This window comes from Stegastes partitus, unplaced genomic scaffold (genome assembly GCF_000690725.1).
Source record: "Stegastes partitus isolate 25-593 unplaced genomic scaffold, Stegastes_partitus-1.0.2 Scaffold164, whole genome shotgun sequence".
NCBI lineage: Eukaryota > Metazoa > Chordata > Actinopteri > Pomacentridae > Stegastes > Stegastes partitus.
Window position 1 is genome coordinate 556,020 of NW_007577895.1, and position 12,053 is coordinate 568,072.

General features: G+C 41.2%; 1 protein-coding gene across 1 annotated transcript; it reads right to left on the minus strand.

The window, feature by feature from the left end:
• Positions 1-7,619: 7,619 nt before the first annotated feature.
• Positions 7,620-9,861, minus strand: foxi3b (forkhead box I3b). Its single transcript, XM_008279590.1, has 2 exons — positions 9,034-9,861; positions 7,620-8,928 (listed from the first exon to the last, which is right to left on the minus strand). Exons 1-2 carry the CDS (start codon positions 9,632-9,634, stop codon positions 8,351-8,353), a joined length of 1,179 nt encoding a protein of 392 aa, XP_008277812.1. The 5' UTR covers positions 9,635-9,861; the 3' UTR covers positions 7,620-8,350.
• Between the last annotated feature and the right edge of the window lie 2,192 nt (positions 9,862-12,053).

Genomic DNA, 12,053 nt, shown 5'->3' on the forward strand with positions numbered 1-12,053 from the left:
ACACTTCAGTGGCCTTTATCAATGTAATGGTCTTCTTCTTTTTGTTTCCGTCGTCCTTCCCCCTTGTTTTTTCCTCAGTCACACATTGTTGGATACTTGTGAATTATTCTCTTTCTTCCACCCACACTTGTTAATCCTCTTGACTCTATTTTTCCCCTCTCTCTCTCTCTTCTACCTCGCTTGTCTAATTTTTTTTTCATCTTCTTCCTCCAAACCCCCAGATCCCAGACGTGTGTGGTAATGTTCTGCGTGTGTTCTTTCATGCCTTATTTATATGGAAATCAGTCAATGAGAAAATGTTAAAGCGGTGCAGGGTAATGGATACATGTACACGGTGTAGATGTATGTGAGGCATGTGAGGCTTGTCATCCAGCCATGCTATGATAAGACAGTTACTATAACTATAAAATCAGCCTATATACACATAAAGTCAAATCCTCACAGACCTCACAGAATAAAACCTCAAAAATCATCATTATCTCAATGCAAATATAACTGCACGGATCATTTATTCCTCCTCGTCCACAGGACATCACGAATATAGTCATTACAACACATCCTATTCTTGCATTTATTGCATAGTTTGTGTATTTGCTCACTTAATGGCCACGTATAGGGATCTTCCAGCGGAATTGATTATCTGTCCAGATTAGTCAAGTGTAAAAGTTGCAATCAACTAGAACAAACCGACAATTAATTTTCCATTGATTCACGCTTTGACCCTTGCAGATCAGTAAAATAAGGAAAAAGAAAATGGGCCTTATTGTTTTTGTGCCTTCATTAGGGGACAATAGAGTTCAGTCGCATTTTGATCCAGTGCCACAGTACACAGCTGATAATGCCAGAGGTCGACACGGAAACGTACAGTGAATCTACCAATCCGATACAATGCCCTTTAGTGCCCTACAGTGCAAAGTTCTTCCAATGGCCACTAGATGGTCTCTTTCCATTTTAGATACCTGTTCGTACACACGGTCAGGTTACCACACATAGAAAGACAAGCAGGCAGGATTGTGTGTCTAAAAACAGAATTTTGTAACATTTATGTGCCTAATTGTGCGAAAAAACAACCACCAGTCGTACTGAACAGCTGCTACATGCATCTGTTTATGTTGATTAGAATGTGTATTGTCAATTAAGTCCAAAAAAATGGAAAATACACTGAGAGCCGTTAATAAATGTTTCTGTAAATTCCATTTTCTAACAGACAAAGGATGTAAACGATGGAAAAAAAGGGATATTGGAAATAATAACAACCATACAATGCAAACATTGTTACGTTCAGCAAATCAAGAACTATAATGGTTCATGAAGAGCATGTTCAAAACTTGATTTTAACACTTACGCAAGAAGAAGTTATGTTTTTCAACTTCGGTTAAGACAAGATCACTGTTCACCCACCAGCACAATATAGAACACCTACTCCTGAGATGACTCATCCTGAGCATTTAACAGCTAATTGCGTGAGGGACAAAAAAAATTATCAGCCTGTTAGATCTCAAATGAGCTTATAACACACTGTTAATCTGCAGCGACAGTGTCAAACCCACTTAATGATAAACACGCTGTTCTTTTGCCAACTCAACCAAACCAGAGGCAGATGTGACTTGTTTAACTTCAGCAAGAGAAGTGGCAGTGCATGACAAAACATTAAGGAAAGACTTCTAATTTGTCTCATATCTATGTCAAAGGAGATGTGGATTTGGCTCTGGTTTGTGCAGCTTTTACATATTAGGTAAACACATGGTGAATTTTAAAGGTTTAAAGGTATCTTCATTTTGGACTACTTGGAGGAAAATCCCACTATCTAAACAGACCGGTGCAGTCAGAAGGCGTGTTTATGTTACTAAAGTCAAAGAAGTGTGTCATAACACAGTGCATGAGGGTTAGGAAGATGTCCGTGTCTGACGCTGTTGATCATGTGGACCAACAGTTTTGTCAGAACACTTCCTGTTGTTCACACAGGAGATGTGACATGTGATCCATCACGGGGTAACCTTCAGGCACTATCAGTACCAGAATGGCTTCACATTGAAGGTTTTATGATTATAAGTGATGCCCTCTGTGGTGATATTGTCCCCTCGACACCTATTGAAAACACAGCAAAGGTTGGCAGTGAATTAGGTAAAGTGTAGGAAAAGAAGTATGAGTGCACTTTTACCTGTTAAATCAAAATCATTCATCACTCATACGAACAGTATCATATGACAGATAGCGACTGAGCAGCATGTTTAAAGTTAAAAATCTGCTTTTGATTGAACATAAAAATGAGATGAGTATGAACTAACCTGAACAAGGGGATCTGAGGAGAACTTATGTCTTACTTGAAAATACCTTTAAACAAACAAAACAATCTGTCAAAGTTACTGTACATTTTCATAAAACATGCACTGGCTTGAGAGCAGGACTCTTTGTAAATATCTGCTTTGTTTAGTTGCATCCCTTACATAAGTGAATACCTTGTGTCTGAATGCAGAGCGAGGAGGAAGTAGCAAAGAGCTGTCAGTCAGCCTTCTCTTTAACGGGTAGCAAAATTATTACCAGAAAAAAAATAAATAAATAAATAAAGAAGAAACCACAGCATTACCTCTGAATATGAAAAACAGTGACTTCCAGCTTATAGTTTTGTATTAGCATGTAATGATGACGTGTTATTTTTTTTTGTAATGACAAAACCACAAGGAGATTCATATCTGAATTGTCACATTTGCAGACTGTAAACTGAGCCATGCTTGTTTGTTTATTCCTGAGGTTCATTTTTTCTTGTGGTGTGGATTTTCTTGTATCATCTAAATGAAAACAGTTTGTATCTTACACATGCTGTCTGGTTCAGCTTTAAAAGTGATTGATAGAAATAAATGTGTCTCTCTTGGGCCACGTGGAGTCCATCATCTGCCTACTAAACAGATACGTCTTCACCGTGCATGCTAAGCTAAAGGCCCATGTGACTCAGCTGGCATCTAGAAGCCTTTTAACTTTTAACTTAGAAAGTGATGTTATATCTTTCTCCAGAAAGAATAAAATTAGCTAGAACTCCCAGAGAACAGTAAACAATGGCACCTGGTATTTCACATTTCCTCTTTGCCAGGTGCAGTTGGGGAGAAGCAGGAAGTGAAGTGCCTAAATACGCCGTGCACTTTTGCTTTAGTCCTTGCTAATCGTTCATCGTCTTGACTCTCCTCCACATGAACGTCATAGCGTTCTTGGTATGACCTTGGACTCATGTGAAATGGGATAGGTTTTGATGAGCCAGTGACACCACATGAAAAAAATCAGGAGATTAATGTCGTCATGAGGATTCAATCTCTGGGCAGCCTCTGGATATGTGTTCACAATTCATGATGCACTGATAACATAGCACGACTGTGGCTCAGGTGCTGGAGCAGGTTGTCTGCTAATTGCTTCCGCTGATAGGCGAGCTCCTTGCATGGCAGCTCTGCCGCCATTAGTGTGTGACTGTGTCTATAAATAGGGGAATGAGAAACATATTAGAAACCACTTTGCAAAACCGATCTAAAGTTTTAAAAGGGTGTTGCATAAGAGCACCCAGTTTACAGTGTTGTCAACATATCTCTAATTAATGATGATAAAATAAGAGGATCGTCGAAGTCAGTCTGCCTCTGGGAGCATGGTCACAAATTTCAATGCAGTAGTTGTTGAGATAATTCAGTTTGGGCCAAAAAGGTTGGACTGACTGTCTGACAGACCAACACTGCCAAGCCATGTGATAATCATTAATTAAAAAGACTGTAAACTGTATGTCTAAAGACTTGTACTGAGAATGATGACTATCTAATGTAATTATCCCATCCTATTAGTTAAACTGTGACAAAGTAAAATGTTCAGTGTTTCAAAAAAAAAAAAAAGAAAGAGAAACAACATAAAGGGTACAAGGGCTACATAACTGTAAGATTCTTAGATTCAGCTCAGCACATGTGAGATATATATACACTTTATTCCCCCCTCATCTTCCTTCCTCTCCCTCCCTCGCTGCACAGCCCTGTTCATATCGCCATGTTTACTGAATGTTGACATGGAAAATATTTTAGGGTGAAATAGCAATGATTCATATATACACACAGTCTCACTGCGTTCAGTGTTTGTCTTCAAACTTGTCTTTTCCCTAAATCGTGTATATAAACCATGTTGAGGAAGGGGGGATCACTCACTGCCTTTTTCTCTGGACTGTGAGACACTGGGATGCACTATTTTACAGGGAAGGAGCAGATACATTTGTTTTTCTTTCTTTCTTCTTCTGGAAAAATATGGAATTTGAGCAAAGTGGGACTTATCCTATGGACTAAGGCTATTGGATGATGGAGATGCAACCTGTACAGCGTCTGGGTATTCAGGCGTTGTAAAGAAATAGATTTTTAAGCAGTTTTATTGGGATCAGTAGCATCAGACTGTTTAATCATCAATAATGGAAACTGGAACTATTCTAATGTGTGTCGCGCTTCTGCCAGCAGCACTCGGATGCTGCGATCTAAGAAATTGCACTAACTGTAGTATTTTTCCACTGACCTCTAAAGAGCATTAAAAAAAAAAAACTTAAAGGTTGCTCAGTAACTTCCAGACCAGTGGAGACCGACTTTGCTCCTTTCATCACCTGTATGCGTGTGTCTGGAGTGTGTGTGCATGTTTACACATAACAGCGAGCTGCTAATGCAGAGCTGTGGCAGTGGGCATGACGACATGTCTCCAGGCTTCACGTTCCCTGCCTCCGTTTACTAAACAGCCTTGATAGGACATGACTGTTTTAGTAAATAGAAAAGACGTGTGTGTGTGTGTGTGTGTGTGTGTGTGTGCCCTTGTGTGCGTTGTCAGTTGACTTGGTACCAGGTAGAATTAACTTCAGGTAGCAGTTAGGCAAATGTGAAAGAAAGTGCATCCCTTCGCTTTTGAAGGAATAAACTTGCCAGACTTCTTCCACGAAACAGTGAGGTGTGATTTTTTTTTTCTTTTTTCTCTTTACATATCTATAATCAGGACAGTTCCTTCACACACAAATCTGTCATGCATAACAGCTCTGGTATAATCGCTCTCTGTCTGAGTTTACATTATAAACACGACACACTTGTATGCCTTGCACTGCACAAATGCACACACACACACACAGGCATACACATCACTGGTGTGTGGGTGCGTTCCGTTAGTTCGACAGGTGTGTGGACTGCCACGAGCCAGGCAGCAGGTGGAGATGAGGATTTATAGATTTTAATTGTGTCACTCAGTTGAGCAATAATTTTAGTGCCTGAGGCAAGGAAGGTCCATCGCTACAGTAGCATATGATTGATGGATGTTGTGCCGGGCATCCCTGAATCATTCAGAAGCTAGCGTGTCCCACGATAGATTACATTTCACTAGAATTCCCTGTCAGCTTAATTTTGCATCATAATCATCTTTTTCAAAATGTTTGCACTGTGGGGAAGACGGAGCAGCTGCTGCTGCATGTTTTACACAAGCTAAAGTTCAGCCCTGTAGTGTGAAGAAAAAAAAAATGCCAGAAGGAAAAAAAAGCACAATAATTGGATGTTATGTCAAGTGTGTAATCTGCAAATTAAGGTAACTGTCCACATAAAGAAAATATTCAGTACCAATCGTGAAACAGACAAACAGTCGAGGGAAGTTCCGAGAAGATATTGTGTTATGAGTTTCGGTAAAAGCACATTGACTCTGGTGTCAGGTAGTCTGTGAGGTAAATCCCTCAGGTTTTACCGTTTCTTATCAGGGAAGCTCCATCTAGAACGCCACATTCTCTCGCTGAACTTGTCATCCCCATCCACGGTGTGATTAACAGTTACAAATTTGCATCGGTTTGAAACTGTCTGAATAAGACAGCAGAAGGTAGATGTCTGCTGTTAATGAAGTCTCGGAGACAAAAGCCCTATAGTGTTTCTGTTGGCAGATACACTGAAGGGGAGCTCACGCTGGATCGGCCAGACAGGAGGCCTCCTCTATTTCTGATGATAAGTCTCTCACCTGCCAGCGCAAAGTCTGAACAAGATACGGAGAAAAAACACCAAGCTAATTGGCTGCGTAAACTACTCAAAGTGCCAAGACGATTTGGAGTGGCAGTGCAACATGTTGGGACAGCGTTATTTTTGATATTTACTGTACTTTGCCTCCTCTATCCCCCTTTTCTCTCTACTTATCTCCCTCATTTTTCATTCTGCCTTCTTTACAATCTTCTCATGCACTCTGAAAGCTCGATATCTACAGGAAAAGGTATTATATTTGCATATGAATGACCCCCTGGGTGGGTTATGTACTTTAAGGCACAGCGTGAGACAGGACGCTTCACACAGTTAAATCAGATATGCTCGCAAGTCTGACACAACTAATAAAGCATGACTTTATGATCCATCTAAATGCAGCCACATCATCTTGTTTTAAATCAGTTATGCAAATTCTGACAGGCTGACCTCTTGCCACTAATACACTTTGTTATTTGTGCCAGGATGTTAAATTCCACTTGATATGGGGTTGAAGCGTATGCGCTCCTCTGCTGGTTTTTTTGTGTTTAGTGTAAATGGCTGTCATGCTGCCTGTGTTTCAGGGTAAATAAAGGCCTCAGGGTGACATCGATCAAAGGGTTTATATTTATTTAAATAGCATATGAGCGGATAAATCATTGAACAAAGTAGATTTAATTGCAAATTATTTTATTCACAGTCTATATGTGTTATTTACACAGAATAGAAAATAGCGGTTACAGTTTGGTTAGATGATGATTGTGTTGAAGTTGTACAGTGATGCAGTTCAGGTGTGGATATTATATCACTATGGGGATTACAAGTGCAGTTTCAAGATGTATAACAGAAAGCTGCATATTACCAATTTCTCAGATATCTGGCTTTACAAATACACATTAAAGTTGCGCGTTTGATTTTACTGCAGCTTTGTGATCTATATAAGTTTTATTGTTAAATCAAATAATTTTTCATATTACCCTAGATTTTTTCTTCTATTCATACCACATCCTAGTGTCTATGCTGTTCCCTTTCTAAAGTAATTCTGTATGAATGGCAGTCACAGAAAAAAAGCAAACTATGCTGTTCCCCGTACAACAAAAACCTGTTTCTCTGTAACTGACAATAAAATTAACTCTGCCTAATATAGCCAGTTCAAAATTATTACCGGTGTGAATTTGAAAAAAAACTTCACAGTAGTAAAAGTCACCCAGCAGTTATGAATGAACACGTTGTTAACTGTGACTTTTTTCATTCAGCGGTTATTTCACACCATCAGCACCTTTTCTTGCCTTTTTACAGTTGCTCCCCTTTGCCCTAATAAAAGTGCTTACATCCAGTCAGCAGTATCTGCGTGTCGGACGGTGTGTGTCGCAGGGAGGGATTTCGGTGTTTAGCGTAGAGAAGAGGGACAGCATGGGAATGTGGATTTTCACCGTTTAGGAGAATCAGTTAACTATCCATCACACAAAGATCAGGTTACGCAGACATGCAGGTTCCACACTGCTGGTCATCGCTTTTCTGACAGGACTGTTTTCTGTCAGTAGGTGCTTATTGTCTTGCTCTTGTTGATCTTGGTGTTTTGTTCGAGTTTAGGGGGTCTACCATTCATTCATCTTTATGAAAATAATACGCCGTATGCAAGTGTAACTCTAAAACCTTTTATTCATATCAAAAACACAACACGTAGCATATGCCGTACATTACGAATCCATTTTGTACAATAAAAGTTGAACCGAGAAACCAACAATCGACATGTATAACATTACACAACACATGAACATATTTACAAAGTACAATTAGCAAATGTATATCACACTTCAAGACTGTAAATTAATCAGATTGTTAAAAAACAAACAAACAAAAACAGAAAGTCCATACTTTATACTTGCTCTTGATCTTTTACAGCAGTGACAACACACGCTTTGTAGACAACGGTGTAATTTAACTACTCCTCTAAATGTGCTGTCTGAGCGTTGTAAGCGTTGTGATACCATCAAAGAATCACAGATAGCGGTGTGGAATGGCCTGATGTCAGCACATCAGATCTAGGATCGGTTAATAATGAGTCAGATCTGATAGGGACTACCTTTAGTTTGAATAAAAGCTGACTGAGGATCTGATAGCGAGGCTGACTACGGTTTCATGGAATGGCAAACGTAGTCGGCTGCAGCTGACTCAGCTGTTCCTGTGGGAATCAAAGCTTTTCTACTCTGCTGTCACACGCTATGGTGATCGCAACTGTCTCAGTCAGCGCAAACATGCCTGCCTTTTGTGTGTGTGTGTGTGTCATAACAGAATATCTCTTAAACCACAGACAGGTGAAATTCCCTGTCAAGAGTCTTTTCAAACACAACTTTCCCTCCTTTAATGTCTTATTAAACCTCTGTGCCCTCGCGATGATAGATGATCCCTGTCGAGCCCAGCGTGGGGTAGAAATGCCCGCTGGAGCCGCTGTACTGGCTGAGGATGGGGCTGGTGTAACCTAAGGAGGAGTGGGTGGGTGAGGAGGAGAGCCCAGGGGGAGGTGGCACTTGCGGTACCCACTCCGGGCCACCGGAGTTGGGGGAGTAGCTGCTAAAGCTTCCTGGCTGCGTGGATCTATGAGGCCCATCTAAATTAAGGTTGATCTGCAGCGGCCTGCTCAACCCATCGCCTCCCACTTCATTCGATCCTCCTGCAGACACTCCAGACATCTCGGACAAGAAGCTGCTCAGGCACGGAGCGGGACCTGACAACGACGGGGAGGGAATCCGGTCCGGTGTGGGGGAGATGTTCAGGGCAGAGTTGCCCGAGTGTTTGGGGCTGCCCCTCTCGCTGTCACCTGACTCTGGTGCCCCTGAACCGCCATCGCCACTGGAGAGGGAATCGGACTTCCTCTTCCTTTTGCGACGGAAGTTTCCGTTGTCAAACATTTTTTCACAGTTTGGATCAAGAGTCCAGTAGTTGCCCTTACCTGTGATATCAGAGAGATTTGAAAATGTGTCAGGTTATTTAACTACTCACATAAGAGAAGAACATTTAAAGCCTTAAACACAAAAATGATGAAAATGTTTTTTACCTGGATCATCCTCATCTCTTGGTACTTTTTTGAAGCAGTCATTAAGTGACAGGTTGTGTCTGATGGAATTCTGCCAGCCAGCTTTGCTCTTGTTGTAGAAAGGGAAATTATCAGCGACGTACTGGTAAATTTGGCTCAATGTCAGCCTCCTGTCCGGTGCTCCGTGGATGGCCATGGCGATGAGAGCCGAGTAGGAGTAAGGGGGCCTGACCAGCTTCATCAGGTCTTCTTGGGAGGGCAGAGAGAACCAGCTCAGTTCCCCTCCTGGACCCCCGGCTCCAGCTGGACCCAGGTAAGGCCTCTGCATGCCGTAGTGCTGAGGGACAAAGGGCGGGCCGGGATTACCAGGCGGGCCGGTGGTGGCCAGGTACGGCGGCGTGTTGATCCCAGAGCCGTTAAACCAGAGGTAAGGGTTTGGGGAGGAGGTGGTGTAGTCGCTCAGGTCGTAGGAGGTTGGAGTGGTGCGCTGAGGACTCGGCAGCGAGGGAGGAGGATAGTAACAGTCACCGTACATGCTGAGTTCTGGGGGCTCCTGGCCGAGGCTGGGAAACTGTGGGCCACACCGAGGAGGAGACTGACCCTGGGCCTCAAATGAAGACATCCTCTAGTTTCTTCTCACCTCTCAGCCGCTTCTTGACCCTTTGCCTTTGGATGTCCTTCGTCTCTGGGTCAAAGTCTTCTCAAAGAGGTTTTGTTGGCTCCCTGAAGTCTTCTGTCTTGTTCCCTCCTGTGCAGGTGTTTGAATGGGAGCTCAACCAACTGATTGTTTCTAAGTTTCTAATTGTACTCTTCTCCACTCTTTTCTTGTCTGTTTGCCCTTGCAAAATGTCAAGATGTCACCTGTCATACCTGCTTTATCTTTCCCCCTGGAAACGCCCACAGTCTCGTGTGATTGGTTGTTTTCTCAGGTGAGTAGTCTGTTCCTGCTTTCTTTTTTTTTTCTCCTGCTGTCAGCTAGTTTAGTCCCTCCAGGGTGTTTTCTTCTGTCAATTAAATAATTTTCCACTCAAGCTGTGAGTCCAGCATTGATTGAGTTGAGTCACATGTGATTTTGTAATGGCAATTATGAAAACAAAGTTAAACAGACTGGAAAAAAATATATGTATATATACATTTGTTTGGACTATTTAGATTCAAAAATTATGTTTGACACCTGCACGCTTCTTCTGCTTTAATGAACATATATGTAATAATGAAAACAAACAATCCTCTACAGTAACAGAAGAGACAATTTGTGGACACATTGGTGCTGTTTTCTGATTTGTTTTGGATATAATTAACATTTGATATTACACTTCAGTCTTTTTCACCCCCTTTTTATCTGAAAATTCTGCTAAAACAACACAATACCAGTGGTAGTCCTTAAAAAACAGGTAAGAAAAGTGGCAGCAATATTGCAGAACATGGCTTAAAATAGTGATACTGGCAAATTAAAATTTAGCCCTTGTAACTGTAGGGGACTGAAACTATTTAATTTTCATAAAGGCTATGTAAGCTAATCCTCTTCCCCACTTTTACATGTTGTCCAAACTGGTCAAAGTTACAATTTAAATATTGTTTAAATTTTTTATATACACAGTCCTACCTACATATAATAACATTTTATGATGCCAAAATAGATCTATGGAATAACAGTGATAAACTTACTCTGAGAAGTTCTCGAAGTTTTGTCCAACTTTTTCGCGTTCACGTTTATTTTCTTTCTCAAACTACGCGAGAACTTGGTAAATTGCCAGAGCGTCAGAACAGCGTTCTGAAGGTACGTTCATGTCCTAAGTTTTTTAAACGTTTTTAAAGGTGAAAAAAAAACCTCTTAACCACACATTGCGTCGACTTAAAGTCCAGTTAGTAACTGTAAATGCAGTTTTACCTCTTGACATATTACTAACGAATCACAATATTCATTTTAGACGAGGCTACGTTTGCTAACTTTTACAGGATGACCGTGCTAATAGCGTCGCAAGCTAACTAACGGTTATCTGTGTTGTCATGACAAGCTAACGTCAAGGAGGCTTGTTAGCGTTAGCAGGTGGTAAAAGATTTTAGATGGCCGATTCATCTTCGCTTCACGAGCTTCCACGGAACAGCAACGACGACGACGACGACTTGTTGGAACTGAATAAGGATTTGGAGAGAATGATTGAAGACGCTGAAAATACGTCAGGTATGAAATTTTGTCTTGTTTTAATGTGGCTCGATGTGAAACGTGCTTCATGTCACGTCACAACAAATGAGTACAGACAACTTTGGGTTCGGAGTGTGGTTACGAACAGAAGTATTTGAAAAGAGCACTGCCATCCTCCTCTTTTCTGTCCACCTGTAGTGCAGCTCACCTGGATGGCTTATGACATGGTAGCGCTGCAGACCAGCCCCGAGCTAGCGGACGCTATGCTGAAACTGGAAGAAGCTTATCAAAGATGCACAGCTGCCGTCTGGGGAGACCCAGACGAGGAGCCAGAGCCGGAGCCAGAGCCAGAGCCAGACAAAACGTCCTGAGTCTGCTGCCACTGCACCTGCTCAAATGTGATGTTCATTATCAAAGTTTTCCGTTCACAACTGTAGATTAAGAGGTGTTAAATTAGGCTGTGGCTGCACTGTGTTCAAGTTAATTTTGCAGTTGCTGCAGCACTGTTTTTGCTCACTTGCTTTTGTTTTAGTCTTTGCAGTAAAACAGGGTGTTTTAATGATTAGTGATGGGTATCACTTGGTGTTTGCATGTCCTGCAGTTGTTGTTTTTTTAGGTATGGAAGTGTTTTGCTGTCTTTAGCCTGTTGAATTGAATAAATGAATTGAAATAAGAATGTGTTCTGTTTTTCTTTTTAAATAGAAAAAACAGACTTACGTGTGTTGCATCTAACCTCTTTGTTTTTTTTTAGTTGTAATATAATGACAGCATTACAGATTACAGTTTGTGTATAGCATATAATAATGTTTTGTTGTATGTTATCATTTTTCAGATGGACAACACAGGGAAAGGTGCACAACAAGCTACTTCCACTGCTGGCATTACTCTGGAAAAC

What these genes read in the sequence shown, in the direction of transcription:
- foxi3b (XM_008279590.1), bottom strand. Translation starts at nt 9,634, where the DNA reads ATGTCTTCATTTGAGGCCCAGGGTCAGTCTCCTCCTCGGTGTGGCCCA. An exon ending in AAGAGATGAGGATGATCCAG is followed by an intron (nt 8,929 to 9,033) that starts GTAAAAAACATT and finishes CTGATATCACAG; the next exon opens with GTAAGGGCAACTACTGGACT.